The following is a 27,815-nucleotide window of genomic DNA, read 5'->3' as shown; positions in this document are numbered from 1 at the left end:
ATATATTAGATTTTAAAAAGTGCCTGTTATCATTCATACAGAATAAAGCATCATACATACTGTATGAGCATCACTGGGCGCTCCCTGATGCCTGAATCCAATGATTGTTGAGGTGAATGGTTCTATACATATGGGCATTTGCCTCACTGTTACATACTAAAGTGAACCTGTCTTATTCTGTACATTGTGCAGGAGACTGAGTACACCAATCCGCTGTGCATTCCCGAGACGGGTATGATTCCAACAGAACTCATATTACATTCTTCGTTCAAGGTTCGCTTTCTTAAGGGGAACCTGACATGCGAGAGATATGTGTGGGATACCAAAATTCCTTGTGACAAAAAAAAAAAAGTCGCCAATCATACTGATCCTTTGACTTTAATGCTGTATGAGTCAGCGACCCAGAAGTATGCAAGTCAGGGGTTCTGACTTTCTGCTCGCTATACAGGGGTTCTGACTTTCTGCTCACAATACAGGCGTTCTGACTTTCTGCTAACAATACAGGGGTTCTGACTTTCTGCTCGCTATACAGGGGTTCTGACTTTCTGCTCACAATACCGGAGTCATGACTTTCTGCTCGCTATACAGGGGTTCTGACTTTCTGCTCCCTATACAGGGGTTCTGACTTTCTGCTCACAATACCGGGGTCATGACTTTCTGCTCGCTATACAGGGGTTCTGACTTTCTGCTCGCTATACAGGGGTTCTGACTTTCTGCTCGCTATACAGGGGTTCTGACTTTCTGCTCACAATACAGGCGTTCTGACTTTCTGCTAACAATACAGGGGTTCTGACTTTCTGCTCGCTATACAGGGGTTCTAACTTTCTGCTCACAATACAGGCGTTCTGACTTTCTGCTCACAATATAGGGGTTCTGACTTTCTGCTCACAATACAGGGGTTCTGACTTTCTGCTCACAATACAGGGGTTTTGACTTTCTGCTCTGACAGTTTCCCTTTAAATCCAACCCCATGAAAAAGTTTCAATAAATTACTGCCGTTCATGGAAGCAGTTGATCCGATGAAAAATCCTTTTCCTTTCTGCATGATCTCTTTTCTTACGTTTACCTATACTGGTACACATGATTGTGTGATCTAAACAGTCCCAGTGGTGTCATACAATAAAGTAAACCAGAGTAGACAAGTTGTGATCATAATACATCGCTTACTGGAAGGTATCTCCTGATTCCCGCTTTTCTCTGCTGTTTTAAATACATAAATGGGAGCAGTTTATATTTGTTGTGATCGTGTGATCGCCTGTCCGGTCCTCTTCTCCAGCTGCATGTTGGGGACTTCATTTCTGACAGACAGATCTGAAGACCCAGTGTTCAGGCACCTTACACAGTACGCATGCACCTATGGCTTAGAGCAGTCCTAAGGAATTAAAAATGTTTTAAAGGTACAATGTCATGTTCCCCAGCTGATTGGTTGCTATGGGCAACAAGAAATGTGACTTTTTTTGTGTGGTTTTCAAGTATCAGGCCTGGTGTCTTCATGTTAAAGCTGTCCATAGAGAGAGAGGAGGACCTTCCATCCAGTGCAATTCCCTGCTAGTAGCTGAGCAGTCTTCAATAAAGCAGAAAGTCTTTTCCCTCCTTCTCTGGAGGACACACACATGGCTTCATAACTCAGGTAACTCGGATCATAACAACCTCCGAGCTGTGAAGTTTTGTTTCAGCATCTCGGCTGGTTAATACTTCTGCTGACTTCTTCAACCAAAGATTTGTTCCAGCAAGCTGCACTATGAGTTTTGCTCTTCAGACCCTCGTTTTATGTGAGACATGTTTAGAATTGTATGTTGGTTCAATATCACGCTCTATGGCCAAACCATATTCTTTTTTTGTGCAAAGATTTGTTTTCCTTCGTGCTGATCTTGAAATTTGGCTTCAGAAGAAATATTTTTCAGCTAAATCTGCTTTGAAAAGTCTTGTGACAGCTGCGGCCACGAGCTCACATTATTATTATACAGGATTTATATAGCGACAACAGTTTGCGCAGCGCTTTACAATATAAGGAAGACATTACAATTCAAGACAAGATGGTAAGGAGGGCCCTGCCCCTGAGAGCTTACAATCTAAAAGGGAGGGGCCAGTGATACATGAGGGAGCTGTGTGGGGATGAATTGTTTGAGAATGTGATGGTTCAGTGGTTAGGTTGAGGTGGGATAGGCTTCCCGAAAGTGATGAGTCTTAAGGGATCGCCTAAAGGCAGTCAAGGTGGGAGATAGACGGACAGGCTGGGGTAAAGAGTTCCAGAGGATGAGAGAGACTCTAGAGAAGTCCTGGAGGTGAATATGGGAGGAGATGACAAAGGATATGAGAGGATATTTTCTTTATATGAGATATATATATAGATATATTAATAATCTGGCCACTCAGTGTATATATAGTGTGTGTGTGTGTATATGTGTGTGTGTGTATATATATATATATATATATATAGATATATATAGATATATACACACACACCAATGTGCGCTGTAAACCTGCTTCTGTTTATAATTTTACATGTAAATGGAGGGGGAGCTATGCTTCCTCATTACATATACATGCTGCATTTTTTTGTTGAGTAGTGCTACACAGTGATTGTGCCTTACTGTCTATTGCTAAAATACCTATGCCTGAAACAAGCATTCATAAAGAGAAGTTAGAACTGGCCATAGGTCAGCAATTAGATGCACATGATAGACAGGCAGCCAGGATGGGCTGGAAGGAGCGTGCTCTGCAATGGCAGCCTACACATCTCCTTTGAATATAAATAGTCATGTCAGTGTATTACTGATTTTGTTTTTAACCAGTTTCTGATTATAGTTTTAAGTATACTACGCCTATAAGACACACTTTGTTTCCTGTTTAGAAGTACATGATGATTGTGCTTTGCTGTCACAATGTATTATGTATTCCTCCACCCAGACTGACTGTACACAGACTCTTAAGTATCATTGTTTTGTATCTTACGTAGTCATTTAGCAAGGGTGCTAACTGCAGTTGTCTGACATACAGATAGCCACTAGAAGGAGAATCTACAAATCTGTATATGAAATACCCCCATGAAATATGGAAGAGCAAGCAAGTAAAATGTGAAGGGCACATCAAAAACTAAACCCAGGTAAGCATTACAGTGATGGATGAAAATGTGGTATAATGTAAAGACATCCAGTGAAAACTATCACCCCGTTATCATGTTACAGGTCCAATGCCTACATGGATCCCAGTGGAAATGACACACAGTTCAACCCTAACTCCCGCCCCAAAGGTTTATTCTTAGTTTTGATGTGTAAACAAAGGTTACCTGTCCTCACCTGTAATACATTTCTGGATCATCTCTGAACTTTATGAGACCTGCAGCTCTCATATCTGGAATGGGGGCAGGAAGTGCATGGGCTGTACCATCCTTCAGAAAGAGCGATTCAGTGATCTGACAATGTATTACAAATAAGGACAGGTAACGGGTTTACACATCAAAACGTACAAAAATCTCTGTGCCTGGAATTCTGTTTTAATACTTTTAGCAGAAAATTTGAACTTTTTAAAGGAGAACTTGGTGAAGCTTTGTTTTAAAGATTTTGATAAGGTAACTTGAAGGTTTAAATGATACGCCTCACCCTTGCTGCATGCAAGCAGCTTGAGAATGTAGCTTCCCCACACTACGTTCCACTCTATAGAAATCCCTAGACATCTCCGGATCTGACTATGCTGCAGTGCTGCACCAGTGTTGGAATGGGGAGATTTGTGGGGAACCAGAATTCAAAGCACCTCAGCCTATGAATGCAGCCAGGGAGAGTAATTTGTACCTTCAGTTATCTCCCTGAAATCTTTACAGTGGAATTGCACCTCAAAGGACAACTTCACTTTCAGTAATGTTGCCCTTTAACTTTCCCCCAGTTCCCCTCAGTGAAGTCCAGGTGGTAAAATACTCACCTTCATCCCCAATCCTAACAGCTTCTGTATATGTGGCCCTGCCCAGCGCTGTACAACCTTTGCAGCAAACCTTCTGGCCACATTCGGCACTCATTGTGCATGCTGCACGTCCCATCCATTCCTAGGCCTGGTCCCTAATCACGGGTGTGTGAATGTCAGTTGTTTTTCTTGTTAACGTGCATTGCTGTAAGGAAATATTTTCACTTTGAATGGGCAACCGACACAGCACAACGCAGGTTTACCAGACCTGCAACAAAGCACACAGATGGTTCACTTATGTGCCTTGTAGTGTGCTAGAACACATGGTCGCTGTGTGCAGGCTTGGTGTGAGTTAGTGTGCCATCCAATACGCATGCTACCCCAACACTTCAGTGTGAATAAGTCTTTAAAGCGTATGTATAGACAACACTTTTTGTTAGTGTTGTGTGTGGGAAGATTTCTGCTGGAGAGAGTCGCTCTGCTTTTGTCCAGGTGACCATCGTCACACAGACAGAAAATGATGGGGGAATCCAAAATGTTATAGTTGTCAGAAAAAAAGGTGAGGGCAAATCTTCTAAAGGGGATACCTGTTGCTATGAGATTTTCTTTTAATTCCTGTTGCGTTTCAATGGCAGGAAGTGAAGGGAAATCTCTCCAACAGGATACAGACAGCAAAATAAAACTTGAAGGGGTTTAAACCCTTTCCTATGCTATTCAAAACTAAGAAACAGAAGTTCTGCCAATACACCTTTTGCTTATTGTAAGGTAGCCACCAGAGTGATCAATTTTATAGTGTCTCTCCCCCAAGAGATGGGAGGTAAAATGGTACTGGTAACGGTCAATCTGGGTGTAAACAGAAACTGTGGCTGATACACGCACTTTGCCATTGCTTTAGGTCGTGGTGGGGAACCTTCTGCCCTCCAGCTGTGGTGAAACTACACATCACATGATGCATCTGTCTCTGGGAGTCATGTCTGTGGCTGTGAGCATCTTGCATTGCCTCATGGGATTTGTAGTTTCACCACAGCTGAAGGGCCGGAGGTCCCCTCCCCTGCTTTAGGTCTTTCACTCGTTTTTCAGCTTATAAGTGATTTCCCTGGAAAATTAATGAATGTGTTGTATGTTACCTCAGAAACAAATCACTATAGAAAGCATTCCGTGATTCCAAATGGGAAAACAAAACACAAATCTTGTCAGTAGTGAATTTTGATGTGTATTCTGTAAGCCAATTTGTATCTCAACAATGTTTGTCATGCAATAGTACATAGACACACGAGCAGTTCTGTTTTTGGTTAGGCAGCATGTAATGTTGATAGAAATGAACAGCTTCATCCAGGCGATGACAGAAAAAATAACAAACTCTTATTTGTCAATCCACATTATCGGCCTGTGCTCTGTAGGGCGCGTTTGCTGGGGTTCGGACCTCTTTTACCATGCATCTTCTCTGCTGTCAGCAAGAGGGGTTTACAATGCTGCTTTTTTTCAGCAAGTTGATAAATCTTACTTGAAATAAACATGTCAGATTTTCGGTACAAAGTGGCCAACATAAATCCAGTGCTCGTTTCAATTGACCCGCCAACTCTGTAATGTCTTGGTTCTAGAGTGGGTTAGGTCTCCTAGGTGTTATATCCTCGATACTTCTGACTCATTCTAGCCTCCCAGTAGTGCGTTGTCCGGGGCCCCTTCCTCTTTCAGGCCCAAGTTTATGCTTTTCGACAGTATAACATCTATGTTCCCAACTTGCTTAAGAGTCCGCCTCCAAGTGCTTTATCCCAACCACAATAAGCTTAGTCCAGCCTCCCAGGAGTGTAATGTCCAAAACCAGAGCTCATCTTGCCTCCTTGGAGAGCAATTTCACAACACTCAGCTGACTCACGACTCTGAGGAGAATGGTTTCACCTCCTGACTCTCAAAGGCTTCCCATGAGAATTACACACTCAGTTCACTATATTCTGTTAGAGAGCGAGAGCTTACTCCACTCATCCTGTCTGTCCGGGGTGAGGTCACCCAGCACAACTAACCAAAATCTTTTAAAAAATAAGACCATCACCCAACTCCATCAAACCTCCTAGGAAAACCAGTGCATGAGACCGCCTAGGTTCAGGATCCCAGTCCCTATATCTATGACAAGTTTCTCCACCTTAATGATTGCCCGGTAATCTGCTCAGAAAAGCCTTAGAGGAATTTAAGTCTTCCACTTCTAGTTCACTCGATGCCCCTGAGAGTGCTATCTTCTGGCCTCTCACTCACTCATGCCTCCTGGGAGTCTAATCCCCCAGACCTCCGCTCGTTCAGGCCTCCCATCGTCAAAGAACATGTACAAGTGTGAACTGCATGGACGAGTTCTGTATGGAAATGAAGAATTTAGGCTAATGGAGCTCAACCATTTCTAATTTTGTTGAATTACCTGCCCTCCCTCCTCCCACCCGGGACGTTTATGTCACTTTAATCTCCTTACAGCGGCTGGTGTGCATTTGTTTGAAATAATCAAGGAAATATGGTCAGAAATTGTCAGCTTTCAGATCTAATTTACCTGACAGCCTCTCGCTGGAGAAGGGACTTTGTGTCTCTGTGTGCATCTCGGTGTGACTGTGTATGTGTCTGGCTAAGCCTGTGTGTAACCTGAGCAATTGTGTTGCTTGTTCTGCAGTGTCTCACATTTGTGTATTGAAGCTTTGTGCATTTGTGTCAGTGGATTGTTGTGCTCGACTTTGCTGAATCGTAGATTTTTCACCAGTATTCACCACCCGCCTCCTACATCCCTTGTAACCAGCTTTAGGGTTTAGTATATATAGGATTAGGAAGGTGACTGTAATTCCTATCCCAGATGGTTGACAATAGCCTAAGCCTGTGCAGGAGTAGAGCAGTTGAATGGAGTTGATATAGATAATATGTGTTCATAATGATTATGAAATATCTCCCTGACATAGGCACACTACATGTATATCCTTTCACTTTGCAGTGTACCTTTTAGCCAAGCCACAAGATAAAGAACAAAGATGAGTGCCCCTTCGTCTTTTCCTTCCCCCGGGTATCTATGACTTTCTTCTTTAGAGCTAAACATAAAACCACTGTTACTCTCTTACTGTACAGGAAGTGCTGAAAAGGATACATGTGTTTCCCAAATTCTCACTTTATCTGGCAATAAGTAAAACAGAATAACCCACTTCTGCAGCTTGCCGGCTTCTTGCAAAGTTATTCACATGCTTTATTTTACATAGGCCATCACTGGACATATATGTTTTTGCCACTGCTCATTACAATGCATTTAGTAACATTTGTAATATTTTTTTCTTCCATATAACACTGTAAGTGATTTTGCTGAACTGAAGTTATATTGTAGCTATGTACAATGTGCAACTCTTTATATAACATTCGGTATAAATAATTATTGCCTTGTTGTTATTCGTCATTTCTTCCTACACACAAGCGAAGGCACTTGCCACACACATTTGGGTGGCTGCGTGTGTCATGACCTCAGTGTCCCTGGTTCCCAACACAGCAGCTTCATCCGTCCTCTCATTCTAGGATTTGATTCTCTGGCTCTGCTACAGTCTTTCCCTGCCAGCACAGGGCACTGGAAAATGCTGGCGCTGCCAAAAACCCAGTGTGTGCTACAGCTCCCCAAACATCCCTTTATTTTTATTGTTCTGTTAATTACTGTTTAAACTTTAATAAGTCACTTCGTCAGGAAGGGACCTCTAGTGAAGAGATCTGTGCAAACAGAGCACTCGGAGGGACCCGCTTAAATCGCAGTCTTTTCTCCAACGTGGGAATGTTTGTTTAGGAGGAAAACCTGTTATTTTAGGGATAGTTACAGAAAACAAGAATTGCGACAGTTAAATGATCAGTGCTGTGAAGCAGACGGCTGCATAGAGCCCCATCCATGTGAAGCTGTTCAGACACACGGGAACACCCAGAGCTCAGCACTATATTCCACAGATTTGTAGACTTTTCTGCAGCCTAGTAGGAGTTCTCAGGTGCACAACTCATTACAAAAACACCAGAAATCCTATAATTAAACCTTCAAATTTTACCTTTTCTATATATTTGTGGTTAGAGAAGACAGGACTTTAGGTATATCCTAATAGGTGACAGGTGGATACTATACTCACCTGTATTCATATACAGGTACTACTGATTCATGGGCAGGAAGTAGTTCTTGTAGAGGCAGGAGTATATCTTTCATACATAGCAGAAGAGTTATGTCTTCATCAAATAAAAACTATGCTACAGACGCACACAAATTTCTCCATATGCACACATCTACACACACAAACACTTAAGAATGTACACATCTGTCCCCCGGGGCCAAGGAAAGCATCTATAAAAAAAAAAGCAAAGAAATTTCCATATTCGTGTAAATTGCTTTAAAAGCATTTTATCTTGTCATAAAAAGCAAGAGTGCTTTGCGAGTGATCCTGGTCTGAGATGATTGGACAGCAGCGCACGGGCTGCTAATGGCCATTTTGCTCCAGGGTGGCTTATTAAAAAATTTATACACAAATGCTTAAAATTGCATAAATTATTTAAAAAAAAAAAAACAACAGAGTATTAGGTTTGTTTGGCAATTTTATGGGACAGCCAGTGTGAGATGTTCTATTAACTTGTTTGGGGAGGCCTAAAATGTGTGTATCGGAGAGGTGGCCGGGGCTCCCCAGACACTCTTTTTACTGTTCAGCTATCAGAGAAAACTTCAATTTTGACCGGCAAATTTTTTTTAAAGACTGTAAATTTTAAAATGTGCATTTATCTGGACCTCGAGTACCAATCTTCTTCACGTATATGGCAGTAGAACTTTAAAAGCCTTGTAATGAACTGTAAGGTTCTGCAATATTTGGAAATATTGAATAGCAAGCTCTTTGGGTCACATGGTAGATTTGTGATCTTTAGAGACGGCTATTTAAATCAGATTTACTGAGTTGAATTGTACAAGATATACAAGCAGATCTAGGCAAACCTGGTGCAAAACAGAAAATATGTTTTTTTTTCCTAATTGTAGGGAATTATAATCAGTGATGTCATGGGCAACAGCTCCAGATTTTGATCAATTTCCCACTGGGTCCGTTAAAGGAAAACCTGTCCTGAGAGACGCACAGAGGCTGCCATTACTGACCAACTCCTGAAAACTTGTATTAGAGATGTTCAGATACCAGTGCCGATACTTGGCATTTTCATTAGAACTACCAGGGTTGCAGCTGGGACCGGGCTCTGGCGCTCCACCACTGTCCTGAAATCATTAGTCTGTATTGTTTTAGAAGAATTGTCATATGACAATAACAAAAATGTATCAGTACTCGTACTTGTAAGTACTTGGGGAAGTATCAGTACTTGTACTTGGGGAAGTATCAGTACTTGTATCTGTGAGGACTTGGACGAGTATCAGTTCTTGTACTTGAAAAAATTGTATCGGTGCATACCTTATATCTATTTATAAAAAAATCATACATTAAAACAGGAATGCTCAAATCCCGGGAGCTCCGTTTGCTCCTTACAAATGACAGCGGCCTCCTAACTTTGTATTTTTCTCTAGTCTAGTCTTGGAGCTGGAAAAGTATCTGTACTTGTACTGAGTATGTTACTTGGTATCTGAACATCCCTACTTGTAATCTTGCTGTCTCCAGCTTTGATATTTTGTAAAGTCACTTGCCCGGAAGAGGCACGCACAAAGTGAAGTTGGAGTAAAGTAAAAACTTTACATCTGCATGCCAGCTCTGGGTCAGTGACTAAAACTGTGAAAACCACTGGATGGACATGACAGCCAGGCAACTAGACTTTTCAGAAGAGTTCCGCAATGGCAATTGTTCCACTACAAGCTTCCTTTAATGTTCTGAAAAAACGAGTTTAGCTGTTCAGATAGTAATTCCGTATATATGAGAGCAACTATAACTTTTTATGACATATATTGGTTATGTTTGCCTACTTGTGCAGCACGGTGTAATTCTCACGTGCTGCAAGTCTATTAGTCAGCGTAGACTTATTGAAAATAATAACTAGGTACTAGGCAGCTCATATTGTTATCTCAGCCGTCACTTAGCAAGGGATAGGTAAGATAAGCAATCCTATCCCTGGCAGCAATTGCCCAGCAACAGGTTAGGTAAAGTGAGCACTCAATGGCTACTATAGCGTCTTTTGCTCATCGGTCAAAACGCTGCAGAATCTCACTCATGAGAGGTAGCAGCACTGGAATGATGCCTCCTTCATTCAGCCATTAAGGGAGTGACATTGTATGAGCAGGCGAGTGATCCTTCAGTGATTCGGTTCCCAGTGACACAAGGTAGTGTGGCATGGGCCTAAATTGCCACTAGACCGAAAATCTACAAATAAATTCCCACTTTAAAACATGGGACAGTAAAGCATATAGGATGTGAACAAACCTAAATAAACTTGACAATAATCTCAAAATGTGTACTCATTGAAAATACATTATAGATTAATAATATGCAGATATGGAAACAGTTAGATTAATTTGTGGCATGGTGGGGGCCAGCGCTGAGGCCACAATGACATCCCAGTGCATGCTCAGCCCCTGGGCCACACAGAAATGTTGGTTGTTGTGGTGCTATGCGTCCGAAATATCCGAGGAACCAAAAACACTGTACCTACCGCATCCTAGCAACCAAAGATAATGTGCTGCCGAGCGTAATTAGTTGCTAGTAAGTATTTCATCTGGGAATCATTTTTGTCAGGAGTGAAGAAAACTTCTCTCACAACACAAATTACTCAAGGATAAAATAGATTACTTATTTACTGCCACTTTCCCGATCTCCAAAATGGCGGTATTTCTTTATAAATTGTTGCAGCCAGCGAGTCATAATGTAAAAGTGTAGCTAATACCTGGATTGGTCGCCCATGTTGGTAACAGCTCTAGAACAAATGACACAGCTTTGATGATTTTGGCACAGGACTTTCCAAAACAGCATTAATGCTGAAAATTGTTGCAAATGCTACATTGAATCACCTTCTATGTGGACTGACAGGAAGGGAAAGTACTGGGGGGACCTCACCAGCGGGATAAAGATGATTTTATAATAAAATGACCAGGCTGTCAGCAGAAAGGTAATAGAGAAAACTACAGACTGTCACCTACTGGCATCATAATGAGGTAGAATCAGAGAAATGTTATCCAGGGAACTAGTTTACCTATTTTTATTTCAGCTGTTTGACAACAAAAGTTTATGTAATCACTAAAATCTCTCGCAAGCTTTGAAATGACCTCTAGTAAGTTTTTTGTTATCTGCTTTCCACTTTTTGCATTAGAAAAAATAGCTTTCGTAGCAGTACTCCCCTTATCCCCAGCGCTGTCCCTCGAAGACTTATCGACCTGGGATCTGGCCAGTGTCATCCAACCCACTTAGTGTTCCTGCCATGAGGGTCCTTGTTCAGGCACTTTCTGCTATAGGGTGACAACGCTCTGTCCCAGTCTCGCAGTTTTGCTCCTTCATTGTCACCTTATTGCACACTCCCAATGGAAACTACAAGTGGCCATGCTGACACACATTTCATAGGTACACTACATTGTTTTCACCATTGGGAAACCAGCCCTGAGACATCACAGTTCATGGAGCGAGTGCATGTAGATAAAGGAGGAAAAAAGGGGATACCCATTAAAAAGAAAAAAGGCAGTTTATGGCACACAGAGCTTTAGCCCACTAAATGCCATTCGTTTGGGATTCACATCTACTTTAGGAAACAGAACTTGTTTTGAGCTCTATTACTTTTATGTGCATGCACCTCAATGTGATCTTTTTAATGCAAAGTAAAGAAAGACGTATTATTATTATTGTTGATATTAGCAAGCACATTGGAATGACTGCACGCAGATGAATGTATGCTTATTGTATTATATACCAACAAAAATATGTGTCACTTGCTTGTACAGCAGCTGTGAAAATGATGTACAGGCTGTTGTGTGTATAGAAAAGTACAGAGCTGTGTGTACAGCAGTTGTGGAGCGGTTGTGTTAGTGAGATGCCCTAGCAGGCAGGCAGGCAGCGCTGAGCTGGCTGTACATTGATTTGTGTGCACGGTGCAGCTGCCGACCTCTATTGAGGAACAAACATAATCAGCACTGACGCAAATTAGATGGTTATTCGTTTTGAAAATTGACAGAAAAACAATAAAAAAGATGAAATGCTCCCAAATCAATAGATATAATGAAATTCAAATAATCCGAGAGATGAGGTCTCCATGGCAACTGATAATGTGGAAAAGAAAACAATTTTCTTCGTGAAGGATCACTGTCCGTCCCAAGGACGGCTGCAATAATTAAGAGGGCCTTTCGGTCCAGAAAGTGCAGATTCAGGTTTTAATACACAAAATTATTTCAGGAGCAGTGAATCGGAAAGTCGTTTGTTTTGACCTTCCAGTGAGGCCTGCAGCAGGGCATGGCGGAGACGCCAGGGCTGGAAGGGCTGAGTTATGGCATATTTGTGTTTTTATAGAGCTGAGGGGAGGGGGAGAGGTTAAACAGTATTTACAGCTCACTTGTTTTCAGGAGGAGAGAGAAATCGAGTTTATAGAGAAAAAATGCATGCACTGGATTGATTATTTTCTCTTCCATTGTGGGGAAAGCTGGGGGCAATGTGCTGGCTGGAGAAGAAGAGGTTGTCAATAGTGAGGTGGATAATGAATGGGTTACAGTGACTCTTTTTAGGGGGTGGTAAGAGATAATATATGGTTCTCTTAGGGGTTGTGTAAAAGGTAAATCTTTTGCAAGGGACTTCATGAAGGAGAACTGAAGCCTCTGGACAATGGGCTGGTGGATGCTAATTTCAGCTCTTTTTAAGATTTGGCATATTGGTCATGGTGGACTCTGACAATAAATGTGACGATTACTACTGCATTGAGTTTTGTAATTTTTGTGCTTGGCTTTCAGTTGATGTTCAGCTGAACCATCAGTGTTTGTTGGACAGTTGACAACGGCTCTTTTGAAAGGCTTATTAAGAAAAAATTTAATTAATGGTACTAGGTACCTACATGTACACTTAGGTATGTACCTATGGCACTCATTCATGTAAGATATGGGGAAGAGACTCGCTTATTCCTTGAAAATGTAAGAGACAAGAAACAAGTATTTCTGGGTTCTTCAAGAGAAAGGCGTTTATCAGCCTTTAGAGACATTCCTATTCAAATGTTTTAAAAGTAATAAAAATGTCATTATGGCCTTCAACTTACGAGTACATTCTATATAAGTGACTACCAACATATGGTTTACATAAGTGTCGTTATTCAGAGCTTGGACGCCACGGCACTGAGTTCAGCCCTTTAAACTTCCGCCATGGATTTAGTTGCGTTACCCATTGAGAGTTCTGCAGCACCACTGCCTGCCAGATACTGCGATCACCATTGCATTGAGCACTAAGCAAACACTTTGCCCAACACTAAAAATCCTGTGACACTGCTGTCACCCAAATACATCTTGCCAGACAAAGATTTGGGGAGCACTGGTTTCACCTAGATTACATTAACACACCTCTAAGGTAAGTTAACACACCTCTAAGGTAAATACTATCAGCCATGGCATCTTCACCATAGAATACACCTATTTCCACAGAGGAAGTCTGAAGACAAAAACATCTGCAGGAAGGTGGCAATCCTTGTGTCCCCATGGTGACCACAAGAAGGGGTCAGAAGAACCTTAGAATTATATATAAGCCGAAGATTAGCATGCAAACGTTTTCCCAAAACTGTGAACCTGTCCTCCAACATGAACCTGATATCACACCAGATTAGGAAAGATAAAAAGATAAAATTGGTTCTTCAAGTAGTATGTGCTATAGAACTGTTGCGTAATTTTTTTTGGACTTTGTCAGATGCACATTCCAACATTGCTTCCCCCCCCCCCCCCCCCTACTGTTTCATCTTCATTTACTTTTATATGTGCAGCAGAGATATTGGGGGCAATTTAGCATTTGCAACATTTTCCTATCATATTAGACAGTGCTGCACCCAATTCATCAAAGTCATGTGACCATTTTCTTACTATTTCCGACACGCGCATAAAACTCTGTTAGTTAACATGTGCAATATTTGACATTATGGCGCTATGGCTGCAACAAATTCATTAGGAAGTACCGCCATATCAGTGATAAGAAAAGTGGAGGCAAATAAGACCTCAAAATTGTGTTGCACATGTTAGTATTGTGTCGCAGAAAAAATTCTGTTTGAGCCAAGTTGCGCCATTTGCTGAATGCATGGGAGACATATTTCTAACGAGCGTCTTTGACATATATGACACTCTTTATGAACTTCAAAGAATATGTGACGGTAAAGGTACAAATTTCTGAGCCAGTTTTCACGATATAATCATCCCACTATGAAGAGAAGTTCATGCTTCGCTCATTCCTGTACATGGAATCGCATGTACTAAGCCTCCGCTCTTCTTACATTGTGAAAACTTGGTCCAAAGAAGGGGATACATCCTTAGGAAGAAATATGTGCTCATTTTTCTAAAGCAGCGTTCACTCTGAATGAAATGTTTAGAAGTCTCGCCAAGGGGTAACTTTATTTCCTACCAGGGAGTTCACAGACGCACAGACAGAGCTATAAAGCAGAGTGCAGGGAGCTGACAGCCGGCCCTGCATTAGAAAACCTATAATTCAGCAGGGATGCCAGGTCTTACCCCCCCTTCCTTGCACGCCATGATTTACAGATATCACTAGGGAGGGGGCTCATTTCTCAAGACTGGGAGAGAAGGGATGGGACGACCAGCAGATCAAGAGAAGGCAAGCAAAGGGACAAGGAAATAGATCAAGAGGACACAATGCCATTCGGAGAACCAACACACCATTGTTATAGAACAAGTATCATCCATAGGGCACATAACCACAGCTAAAGCAGATGGCACAGTAGCTGATTTTATTACAAGAGACCATGATGAAGCCATTACAGCTATTACAACACCAAACTCTACAGTTTAGGAGGAGGTGCTCGTCTCAGTGTACTACAGATGTAATGTACGTTGTGTCTGCTTTCAGACAAGTATATAAATACAATATATGTTACATCCATACATTACACGGTGACAGCCCAAGATGCGCCATGATGCATTGTGGGAGTTACCGCAGAGCACTGAGGATTTTTTCAGGACTGCCGCCAAAGATTTAATATTTGTTTGAAATGAGAAACGATTCTCAAATGAATTTGGAGAGCGCTGGAATTAATGTCACCTCCCTTTCAATTTCTGATGCCTGCTGATTTGAATATTTATAAATATCAGTAAATTATTTATTGGGGCAATCTGCTGTACCATTTAACAATTGCAGTTAACGCTTTGCTTACTGCAACTGCATGTGTAATTGAGAATTTATCTTGACTGCATGTACAAATAATGGCAAATGAAGAGTACATCTACGTGAAGTATACATTGTCCGTGTGAAATGAGCTATTTACACAGGTATAGATTTTAAATGATATGTATTTATCACTGGTGAAGCTCTTAGGAAACAAAGCCAAAATGTTTATTCCATTATAGATATGAGTTGATATCATTGCCTGTGCATGGATGTATTATTACCTGCTTGTGTGCATTACACCGGACACAGTAGCAGTGTGGAAACGTATTTGGATATCTGCATGTACACAAGGATGTTTGAAATGGCATCTTGCGTCCCCTGGGGTCACCCTGGCACTGTCTGATAGAGGTGACAGGTTCCAGTTCGTGCCAGGGATACAAGTGTTGATGTTTATGGGTGAATCGTCTGCACTGCAGAGACAATCAGTTTATCAGATGCGAGTAATTAAGTTTATCTAATGAAAATACACAGGATTAATATTTCATCTGGCTATTTGGGGGATTTGGTACTAACAAGCTTCGTGGATGACAGAGTTGGAAACAGATGCCCCATCATTTAAAAGGATAAGCCACACGATGAGACCTTGTCGCTGATTTTCAAGTGGCACACAATTACGGGTGAGACATAACAAGAGGTCAGATGTTAGAGAAAGGCCAGCGAAGGACACTGGTGGCTCAAAAGGCAAGTGCCTGCACTTTTATACTGCCTTTATCTGAATAGTGCAAGTGCTCGATTTGCTACCACAAGAAGAAAACATACAGTAATAAGCCAAATTATACCATTTCTGGACAGCAGAGGATTTTTATAAAGAATTCCAATCAGCAAAATGCAGAAATTAAGCATTTATTACATATTAGGCAAATGATAAAAATTATATTTTTGGTGGAAAATTATGTATTTTACAATGGTAAAATTAATTTCCATGCAAAAAAAATCTGTCCTTGTCCGTCTTGTGTTATCTTATAAAAGTTAAAAAGGAACTTTCCCAGCAAGACAATTTTGTATGAGTTACAGAAGAGGAAGGTGTAAGTGTTGTTCAATATAAGTAACCTGACCTAGAACAGAGATGGATACTGTCATGTCGTTATAGGCCGCACAGTCTTTATAAGTCTCCTTCAGTCTTTATAAGTTAGCCTCGGTGGTATATTTTTTGCAAGATTGTGAACTGATCTATGGTGAGCTCTTGATGTTCTCTAATAAAACATTCCTGTGTTAAAAGGTACAAATATATAAGCATATACTGCGTTTAGTTACCACCTTATCATAAATATGGGCCCCAGAATAACATTTTATAACATGCATATAATGAACGATTCTGGAGAGGCTTGTAGAAGGAACTTTTTCTGTGACCATATATATATCTATATATGTATATATACATATATAGATATATATATAAAAAAAAACCCTTAGTGAATATTATTTGAGTGCACCGCTTGGCAAGTTTGTCTGATTCCATTATTGCAAGGCGATTGTGCAGGTCATTTTACTTCTTGTCAGCAGTCTACTAACTTGACTGTGCCACTAAAAGAAAAATAATCCAACAATACAAGGAAAAAAAAATATCAAATAAAAACTTCATTGCAGTGAATTCCCCTAGAATCAATGACTGAATCCGCTTTCTGATCTAGAAATTCCCAAGGTCGGCAGCAATGGGCAGCTACGTCCAAGGTCACTTCCTGGACTAAGAGCAATAATCTGTTTTATTGATAAACTGTATGGCAGAGCGCGCTGTAACTTGCACACACACACAAATACTCACATTGTTTTTAGCCCAATGAACTGAGCAGATGTCACATATCATTTTATTAGTTACATAAGAACAGAATTATTTTAACATACAAATGAAATATATAAACATATAGTTATCATGTAAGTAAACTAATATAAAGTAGGGTATTTATTGCTGTGCTTCTTGTACACAGGCCTTGGGCACTTAGGACACCGCAGTCCCCAAACATCTATATAAAGTAAGAGTCCAAAGAGAAAAACCTTTAGTTCTACCAATATTCTGTGATTTTATGGAAATAGGTTAATTTAATATAATCATTATATAAAGACTCTAAATGAGTGTTGCAGTATCATTGAAAGACAGACAACCAAAAGCCTCAGAAATCCTTTGTAAACAGCATTTAAAATGGAATACATACTGAAAAGGGTCATCACCCATAGACATGCAACCCAAATGGAGACACAAAACTCCCTCAAGTCCACCATGGTTGTGTCTGATTGTCAGTTCTATAGACAGTAGTGTGAGTAGTGCGTGGAATAAGACAACAGCTGTGAAAGAAATCCTAATGGAGCGGTCTTATAACATATCCTTCCTTTGTGCTCCTTTAGGAAGGCCAACCATGAGTCAATTAAATTGCTCTGGCATTGTTTTAAGAGGAAGTTGTGTGTGTAAATAGACCGGTTGGTAAGTTTGTGCTGGGGGAAAAAGATGAAAAAGTTCAGTTTGACAGGCCGATTTTATGAATGTCTTCCTTATATTGATGTGAAATAAAAGAATTTTTGTTTGGGCTAAATTAAATAACGAGGGATGTTTATTTTAACGATGGAAGAACAAGCTAGGCTCGTTTTACCAGTAGATAGCAGGAGGAGCCAGTTAACTACTTGTGGACTGTGGTAGAAAATCTTGGCGCCAACTATTCTTTATGATCCAATATTTATAAAATACCACCAATAATAATAATAATACAATCCAATGGAAAACAGCAAAACAAACACTGGAAATTTAAAAAAAAGTAAATCGCCGTATCATTTCTGTTCAGTCCTGATATTCTCTCGCTCCCTCTGCCTTGGTGCTGTAAACTTCCTATGTGCGTAGATACAGTAAGTCTCCGAAGGAAAACATGCCCTGGAAATACATAGTATTGGGACTTTTCAAGCCAGTGGACAGGAGCTTACTTTTCCCATCACACACTTTTTGCATGGGCTCTCCTTTAAGTGGATTATTAGAGAAAAATGTGCTGGCAAGACCAATATCTTTGTTGAGCAATCCAGTAAAAAAAAAAAAAGTAAGAACATAATGTACTTTTTCCTGTTCTTTGCCTCAGTACATAACCAATCATTTTCTGGTGCGGAATCTGTAAATTGTATTTAGTTGAAGCTCTATTGAATGCTTACAAGTGGTTTAAGCGCTATCCATTGATATCTATCCTATACTCAAGTTGCCCATAGCAGTTTACTTATAGACAAATGTCCGAACGTATATGTACACCCCACTCATACTACAAAACCCATTAGAGCTTAAAGCAAACTCAGGGTCTGATTATGGACAATTCGGTACTTGCATATTCTTAACAAGCATTAAATGAGCAGTAAACAAAAACAAGCCATCACTGGCCTTTCTAGCTGCAGGTACTGTGGAACAATTTATTCTCAAATTCACAGCGGACACAGTGAAGTCACTGAAGTAATTCTCTTAGCAGATTACGTCTCTCTGCTCATCCCCCAGAACACCCGCTCTGTATTTTACATTAGAGATTAGAAGACTGGAAGCCTGCCAAGTCACTGTTGGGAAGGGGGGATAGGGTGAGTTGAGACAGTAAGAGAAGAACTTCACTGCTTCTGCTGTAAACTTTGAAAATAATTTCCCCACAGTGCCTACAGCTACATAGATCAGTAAGGGTTTACTTTTCATCCCATTTATTGCTTGTTAAGAAAATACAATATTAAATGTCCACAGTTTGGCTACATGTTGACTTTGGGATGCTCAGTAGCTGTGCTGGCTGGTTGTCAACATGCCTAGCTTCTTGTGTGTTTGAGCTGTCAGCGTAGATTATAGCTTTTGGGAACAGTGTAGGGCAGGGGTCTCAAACCTCCGGCCCTCCAGCTGTGGTGAAACTACAAATCCCATGATGCATCTCTCTTCGGGAGTCATGCCTGTGGCTGTGAGCATCTTGCAATACCTCATGGGATTTGTAGTTCCACCACAGCTGGAGGGCCGGAGGTTTGAGACCCCTGGTGTAGGGGATCTGAGCAGTACATTGATAAGTGAGTGATAAAAACAAGAAAAAAAAACTTTTTTGAGATAATTTAATCCACTGATACAAATCTACCATCTACTTGAAACACACTAATTTATTAGCCCATTGACAACAGTGTGCCTTACCAGTACGGGGAACAGTGTGCCTTCCCAGTACCGTCCAACTCAATGTAAGAGTTGCTTTTTTTTCTCCACATTCAACTGTTACTAGTGCACTAAATGAATAACATAGTAACATAGTTAGTCAGGTCAAAGAAAGTCCATCGAGTTCAACTTATAGAGAATATATACCTCCATAAACAGAACCCTATGCTCACAGTTGATCCAAAGTAGGGCAAAAAGTCCCTGTAAAGCACGGTTCAATTTGCTCCATCAGAGGAAACATTCTTCCTGATCCCATAAGGCAATTGGATATTCCCTGGATCAACAATCTGTTCTTTTAATGTGTAAATTGTTTTTATATAGTAATATTCTGTGTATTTAGGAATCCATCCAGACTGAGCTAGCAAGAACTAGTTCCTGAGGTAGTCTCTTCCACATTTTCACAGCTCTTACTGTGAAGAATCCTTTCCGTATGCCTAAGTTGAACCTCTTTTATTCCAGACACAGAGTGCCCCCTTGTCCTTTGCAGTGATCTTAAAGTGAATAATTTTGCACCAAGCTCACTATATGGACCATCTATGTATTTATACATAGTGATCATGTCCCCCCTTAATCGCCTTTTCTCCAGAGAGAACAAATTCAGGTCAGCTAATCTTTCCCCATACCAGTTGAACACGCACACAGTATTTGGTCTGTTTTTTGTTATCAATCAGTGGTCTGCATTTGGCATGTCACCTTTATGAAAAGTCAAAGTAAAATATTGATACATTTCTGTTTTTTTCCCCCTTCTGTTCTCTTTCTGCAGCTGAAAGAAGTGTTTGCACTGACACAGCCTCAGGAAAGCCGAAGATGGCTGCCAAACGCAAAGGCGGCCTGAAACTAAATGCTATCTGTGCCAAACTAAGCCGGCAGGTTGTATCAGAACACGGATCAGATCTAGGAGATGCTGAACCTGGGCCACTGGAGAGCAGTGAAAGAGAAGGAGAACAGAAACGAGAAGCAGATATCACTGACAGCCTCACTTCTGATCAGCGAGCAGAGGAAGACAAGCGCCGTAGGGAGGTCATAGAGAAATGGGTCAATGGGGAGTACACAGATGAACCCCTCGAAAAGACGAATAAAGACTATAAGAGAATAGGTCTGGCTGAGCTTCCGCCCGAAGGTGTCTACATGGTACAACCCAAGGGGTGCAGTGATGAAGAAGACAACACTGAGGAATCAAAGGTCTCCCAAACCAGCAGGTTCTTGGGTGAGAAAGAGCCTGAAAAGACAGTCCCCAAGGAACCAGAGGCACCTGCAAAAATTGCCTCAGGGGCACCTTCCGGTGAGTTATACTATCAATCCTAAAAACCAAATAAAGCTCCAAGCATTTATGTTTCCGACTTGTTTGAACAAACAGGAAAAATGTTTTAACTATGTATATGTACTACGCAACTATAGTTATTGTTACACAGCACATTCCTCCTTCCCTTTTATGTGCTATAGAACCTTTTTCTAAATTTGCATGCATCACGTAATACCATGTGTACACGCTGTATTCATGTACACAGAAGGAGCTGCTTTCTTACTTCCAGGTATCACCAGGATAGTCTACGCGAGCAATACATCTGCAACTCACTCACTTTCTCCAAACATCTTTTGTATTGTTACAGTATTATCAGACGTGAATAGGAATAAGAAGACTGGAAAGAATTATGGGGCAAATTTGCCAGTAGGCTTACAGAAGAAGTTAATGAGTACTGATACAATATTTTGTTTTATTTTTATCTCTATACATTCATTGCTGTCTTGATTTTCATAGGGGCTAGCACTAATTAAACAGTAGCCCATAATTCATACATTTGGATAGAATATAGCTTTCATTCTATCAAAAATGCCATTGTAGCCCTACTATTGCTCCTTCTCCATGTACTTGTATGTTTGCCATGACAGTCACACAGACAGCAGCCAGCCTGCAGTCTCTGTCTCTGAGTGTTTAGGCGGTCAGACGGTTGGCTTGGCTGTCTGCTGGTTCGCTGCGAGTGGCAGTGCTAGGCTCATAATTATGCATGAAGATATAAACAGAGCTGTTTAATTATCCTTCACCACATCAGTGACAAAGTAATTAACAAACATTGTGAGATCAATGGGAAGATGTGTGACCTTCAACAGACGCCCATAGGAAAGCATTTCCCTCTATGGGACAAGGTGACTCGGCTCATCGTGTGCACTGTTACAGAGATTCACAATTGCTGGCGTACAGTACACACGACCACTTCTTGTGGGATCCCAGATCAAAAATGATTCCTCCTCCTTTAGTGTTTTCTTTCCAAATATAGTCAGAAAGTGCTATTTATATCTCTATGCCTGTGTCCCTTAGCATCTAACCAAGGGACACTGGGGGGGAGGGAGCCTTCCCTACCGTGTGTGAGGACAGAGAAAAGCACTGTCGTTCTTAATTGCTTTCAAACCACAAACATTTAATGTAATGTGCCCAGCGTCCTGAACAACAACATAATAAACCCAAACAAACGTACTTTAACTATGTACAAAGAAAGCACCTATCTACAATGGTCATAAACACTCTGGGGGACATTTATCAAGCACATTAGCCACAACTGTAGAAGCAAATCAGGTTGTCTGTCATCAGATTCTATGCGACAGTTTTTATGTGTATTTGGGACCCCTGTGCCTGTAATACTGGGCAGTCATCTGTGACAGATTTGCACAGGTCTGACACAGATTTATCACTGGAGACGAGATGGGTTTCCACTCAAAACAGACGCACAATTAAGAAGTGGTCGGGGCAGGTTTTATTCTGTCGCGGTGCTACTTGAGAGCTGCCGAGGTAGAAATTTATGAATGAAACTGTTTAATTCTCTTAAATCTGTCTCAATTCTGTTTCAAATTGTCTCCTGTTCAGCATTGCTTGGCCTGGCCGTGCCACGGAGTTAACAAATGTCTCCCTATGTGTATTATAATACAATGACAAGTGACCAAGAACATCACAGACAGCACATGTTCTACATCCAGTTTTATTGACTCCTTCACATTCCTCCATGTTACTCATTTCTCAAATCAATGGTCAACACATTTTAAACCAAAACCATTGTTTTTGATTTGGGAAGGGGGAAGGTGCTTGTAGAAATCTGTTTCCAGCTCTGGTTCTCCTTTCACTAATAAGCTCACTGATATTGTGCTACTCCAGCTAAAGGCATCTTCTCCTTTTCTGCAGCCAATGCTGAGGGATATGTGTTACAAACACCATTTTTGGTCAAATATAACTTTCCGTATTGTAATGCCCAAAGCGTGATTTAACACAAGCAACGCTGAAACAACAGAAAGATAGTATTTTATTTTATACTCAAGTAACGAGTACCTCAAACGGCCACACAAGGAAGATGGCAACAAATAAAGTAGAATGAGGAGATGAGACTGTGACTTTTTTTCCTTTCCTTTTTTTTCTTCTTTTCAATTCATCTTATTTGTTTTTTTGGGTGGTTTAGTAATTGGAGGGATTTTGGGCTGTCTTATTCCTTGCTTCTTTTTTTTTAGTTGAGACCCCTAGGGGGGGAAGAATGGTTTTAATACCAATGGGAAGGGAAATTTATGGTGGCTGTTTTAGGAAGAAGTTATGAATATCTTTCTCTTCTGTTTTTGATTGGATTTCTCCTTGGGAGAGTCTTTTAACAGGATGTTTACATGTTTATATGTCTGTATGTTATATATAGAAACAATAAAGAAATATAATACAAAAAAAATAAAAATAAAGTAGAACTCCATGCACACCGCTAGCCATGAGCTGAAATATGTACACTATGCTCCCCTTGTCCCTAAATACCTTCATGTAACTGAACCACGTTAGACTGACAGCACCGTGCAATGCAGTTTTAAAACGGAACCTCTAATGAAGAGATTGTCCATTTTCTCCAGCAGCTCCATCCTGACACATCTTCTGAGATGGCTGAACAGTTCACATACAGTTTATGTATTTCAGCTTTGGGTTAAGCCGGTTGCCTACACTTTTATGTTTATCCTTACATCCAAAAACCTATTTGGCAACAGAACGTTCTAGCTTCACAAACACAACATAAAGAAAGAAATGATTGGTTTTAATTGCAGAATCTCCAATGTTTTGTATGTATGCCATTAATAAGCATATTCATGGAGATTGGTTAGATTATGAACATTGGGGCTTGTGCATTAAAATCAGTCAGATTTTGCTTTTGATTGCCCATACTTCATTATTGCCTTTCTTATAGATCAGCCCCATGGTGCTGTGTGTTTAACCTGGCTAATGGGTCCCTTGTCCTGCTCACTGATGATGTGTACAGTGCACAAACCCTCAGCAAACAAAATTTCAGTTTACATCAGAATTATGAATTAGGGTATTGTGTTACATAGTTAGTCAGGTTGAAAAAAGACACAAGTCCATCGAGTGTAACCTATAGTTAGATTGCTGCAAGAATCATTTAATTATCTGTAGTATTAAACACAAAATGGCCACCCTCCAAGTGATGAGGCATGAATTTATTTTCTTGCCCCTAAATTTCAATAACACCAAAATATACAAATATAGTGTTTCATGCGAGGCATGCGTACAACTTCACATTACTGTTAAAAATATAATTTGTTTACAATTACCTGTAGTAGTATTTTCTCACAGTAGTGAACTAACATATGACAACTAGCAGCCTGCATGTATGACGTAACATTCCAGGCGATAGAACAGCACATAATGATTGGGCTGGGCAAACTTAGGTTTCATTTGTCAGATCAACAACATTCATTACCATCCGTGCAGTGTGAAGGTTTACTTTATTTTTATTTTTATAATGTCTTGTTTAAAAGGAGTTCCTCATTCATTTTTTGGATCATTGTCTGAACATTCAGCGTACTGCCTTTACATGTGTGGCTCAAAATCCACAATTTTAGAAATGTATTGGGATTAATTTTCTGCTCAATATTTTGTGGTATAAATATCAGTTGGGCTTTTTTTTTTAAAAAGATAAAATAAGAAATAAACCTGAAAGGTCTATTCACATAAAAAAAAATATATATATTTTTTTAAAATTAGACATTCACTAATTTCCAGCTTCTGCATGCATCCTGACAGGGAAGACTTGGCTCCATTTCCAGCAGAATGACTTTTGTACATATTAGGCCAAGGCAGGAGAGCAGAGACATATGAAAACTTTGTTTAATGTACTGAAAAGCCATTGCTGAGAACATTCAGGAAATTGATTTTCTTGCCATTGATGAACTCCTTTTTATTTTACTCTAGTATTAATTACTTTTTTTTTTACGAATTAATCTAAAGTCATAAAACCTTGTAAGAGAGCCAGAATCGTGTGTAGAAAAAGACAGAACAAGCTGTGCGCTCTGTGATACTGAACATTTCTCTTCTCCACTCACAGGAGAAACTTCCTCATTGCGAGATTATGCAGCCAACACTATGAGCGAGTTCCTTGGGATGTTTGGCTACACCCAACCTAATGTAAGGGATGAGCTTGCAAAGAAAATTAGCTTTGAGAAGATCAATGCTGCTACCTCAGAGACCACCTCTGCTGAAGACCCCCTCAGTAAGCGAGCTAGATTCTCCAAGTATGAGGAGTATATTCGGAAACTGAAAGCCGGAGAGAATCTGTCCTGGCCTGCCCAAGTTGTGAAGGCTGAAGAACTGAATTCCAAGCCCATACAGAGCAAAGATAGTTCAACGACTCTTCAGCCATCACCGCAGCCACTGGTTACCAGAGCCCCAGTACATGAGGCAGTAATTCTGCAAGAACCGAAAACAACTGTCTTGCCTCTATCCACGGCTGGCAGCTCTCATATGCAAGGCCTTATGTCTCGAGCTTCCAAATATGACTTTTTTATCCAGAAGCTAAAAACAGGAGAGTCTTTGAGACCACAAAATGGAAACACATACAAGAAACCCTCCAAATATGACCTGGAGAATGTCAAGTATCTTCACCTTTTTAAACCAGGAGAAGGAAACCAGGACATGGGAGGCTCTATAGCTTTTAAAACAGGGAAAGTCGGGCGGCCTTCCAAGTACGATGTACGAAATATTCAAAAGCATACGCCCTTGAAAGCCGCTGCGGTTGTCCCAAGTATGCCCCCTGCTCCTATCACAAGCACTCCCTCCACCCCTGTGCTTGCATCTGAGCAACCAGTAGCGTTGCCTTTCAACACTCCAGAATATCTGAAATCAACCTTCTCTAAGACAGACTCCATCACTACAGGAACAGTCTCCACCGTGAAGTAAGTACTTTGCCATTTGGCTACACTCAAACTGGGCTAATATGGGTACCCTTTATATACGGCTGATTTTTATAGCGATTTTTATACATAAATCTATTAGTAAACGTAAATGTGTAATCATAATATATAGATCACCTAAATACTATCTATAAAAACGTTTTTGTATTGTTATACTTATTGGGGGAGCTCAGTGAATGATGCAAAACTGCAGGAGATAAAGAATGTGTGTGAGATATTTGAGGATTTGGTTGTTGGGAAATGTAGAAAATTTGTATGAAAATGGGAACTTATCTGGGTACGTGATAAATAGAGCTTGTGTAAGGTTGTGTGGATGAGAACAATATAATGCGAGGATTGGTGGGAGGGCTTATATTTTTTGTATTAATGCGGGATAGTTGCTTTTGAATGTGAGATACTAATATCCAGATCCGGGAGCATGGCATGAGATGGAGCTGGATAGGGAGCTGAATGGACTCTAACCAGCTCTGCCCTGTCTTTCTCACCAGGAATGGACTACCCCCAGACAAGCCCCCAGAAGATGTAAATATTTACCAGAAATATATTGCCAGGTAGGAGTGTGGTTGGTATGTCAGATTATTTCCATCTGTAGGCTGAGTCGCCTTACGTCTATGTTCAAATATTTCTCTAATAACAATACTAACCTATTTTCATGGAGATGCAACCAATTAAGAAGCCACTTGTATTTGGGAAGTATGCTCTGACTGCAGACAGATGAGTGTTGCTGATGTGGTTTGGCCTTTGCTTGTGTGACTGCAGTAGATTGCCCCTGGAACAGGATGAACAATATTGACCTCTGTTAGCATTGTTCACCCTGTTCCATGTGTCATCTTTTGCTGTTCTAGATAGTTCAAACTGCTGGCCATGCAAGGGATACATTTCTATCTAATGCCATAAGGTTGTATTACCTAATACAGGGGTATGTAGATCTTTAATTGCCACCCCTTAATTGGTCCCAGAATTCATTTTTTTAGTCGTTATGGAATTACCATTTAATCTGTTGGATTTTGGCATGAACCCCATGTTTTTTGAGGTTTCAAAACATTAGTAAACTGTTTGGGGTCCCGGGAAAATGTCACTTGGACATCTTAGAGACAGAGGGTGCATCACTCATCTGGTATGGGATTGATGATTACAATAGATACAAATCTGTGAGCTACTGACATAGAATTGACAGAAATAATCATTTTAATGTAAAATTCCAGTGATAGTTACCCCAAGAAAATAAAATTACAGATTTAGCAATTATTGCCAGAAGTTCCTTTATAGGAACCTAAATGGTTTTAGGTCATGATATACATCTGTATGACTCTCCTTACAGATTTTCAGGAAGCCAACACTGCGGTCACATTCACTGTGCATATCAGTACCGGGAACACTACCACTGTCTGGACCCGGAGTGTAACTACCAGGTAAGCTTTAATACTATGCACCTAAATTTTAACTGGACCAAGAGTAAAAGTTCATTTGTTGCTCATAGCAACCAAATAGTACATTACTTTTAATAAATAGAGAAAATGAAAAACGGAGGTCAGACCGGCTGCCAAAAGTCGAGTCATTTTTATACATCAACCTTCATTTAATATCCCAAGACACACTAAATATTGTATAATCCAAACTTCCTTTATAATTTAATTTTTAGAGATTCACCAGTAAGCAAGATGTGATCCGCCATTACAACATGCACAAGAAACGCGACAATTCTCTGCAGCACGGCTTCATGCGTTTCAGTCCATTAGATGATTGCAGTGTTTATTATCATGGCTGCCATCTAAATGGGAAAAGCACACACTACCACTGCATGCAGGTGAGTCTTTTGGTATATAAGAACTTTCGTATGAAAGATCTTTCTTTCGACTTTCTATTAGTTGATGGGGTCAAATCGATGATCAATTTTGACTGTAGTGACGAAAAAAAAACTCGAAGGAGCAGGATGGATTTTTTTTTTTTCTTAAAGGAACAAAATTCTAACAGTGAATGTGGTTTTCGTTCGGGAAACTCCATTCATTCCAACATTGAACGTTAGAATCAAAACGAAAATTACAAGCGACATTTGTCAAGTGTCTGATGGCATTATCGAGAGGGAAGATCTTTCGTACGAAAGTTCTTCGGAAATCTACTAGTGTATGGCCAGCTTTAGAATCACTAGGTACAGAAGTGTTCTCGAGCATTGCAAGTCAAATGTGGATCTGAAAGCAAGACCTGCATGTTCTATATGTACTGTATCCTTTCTTAATACAGTGAAATGATGCATTTAATACCCCCCCCCC

The 27,815-nt window shown here is 40.4% G+C and overlaps 1 protein-coding gene across 1 annotated transcript in view; it reads left to right on the top strand.

Annotated features, from left to right (window-relative positions):
* CASZ1 (castor zinc finger 1) overlaps positions 1 to 27,815 on the top strand; it is a 51,899-nt gene that overhangs the window by 7,988 nt on the left and 16,096 nt on the right. Inside the window, exons 2-6 of the mRNA XM_018559032.1 lie at positions 20,090 to 20,608; positions 24,681 to 25,527; positions 26,034 to 26,096; positions 26,867 to 26,957; positions 27,188 to 27,352. Coding sequence (XP_018414534.1) covers positions 20,090 to 20,608; positions 24,681 to 25,527; positions 26,034 to 26,096; positions 26,867 to 26,957; positions 27,188 to 27,352 — 1,685 coding nt within the window. The remainder of the gene's footprint in view (positions 1 to 20,089; positions 20,609 to 24,680; positions 25,528 to 26,033; positions 26,097 to 26,866; positions 26,958 to 27,187; positions 27,353 to 27,815) is intronic.

Source organism: Nanorana parkeri, unplaced genomic scaffold (genome assembly GCF_000935625.1).
Source record: "Nanorana parkeri isolate BGI_ZX_2015 unplaced genomic scaffold, ASM93562v1 scaffold376, whole genome shotgun sequence".
Lineage (NCBI taxonomy): Eukaryota > Metazoa > Chordata > Amphibia > Anura > Dicroglossidae > Nanorana > Nanorana parkeri.
The sequence above is the reverse complement of the archived record's forward strand: the minus strand, read 5'-3'. Positions and strand labels throughout refer to the sequence as shown.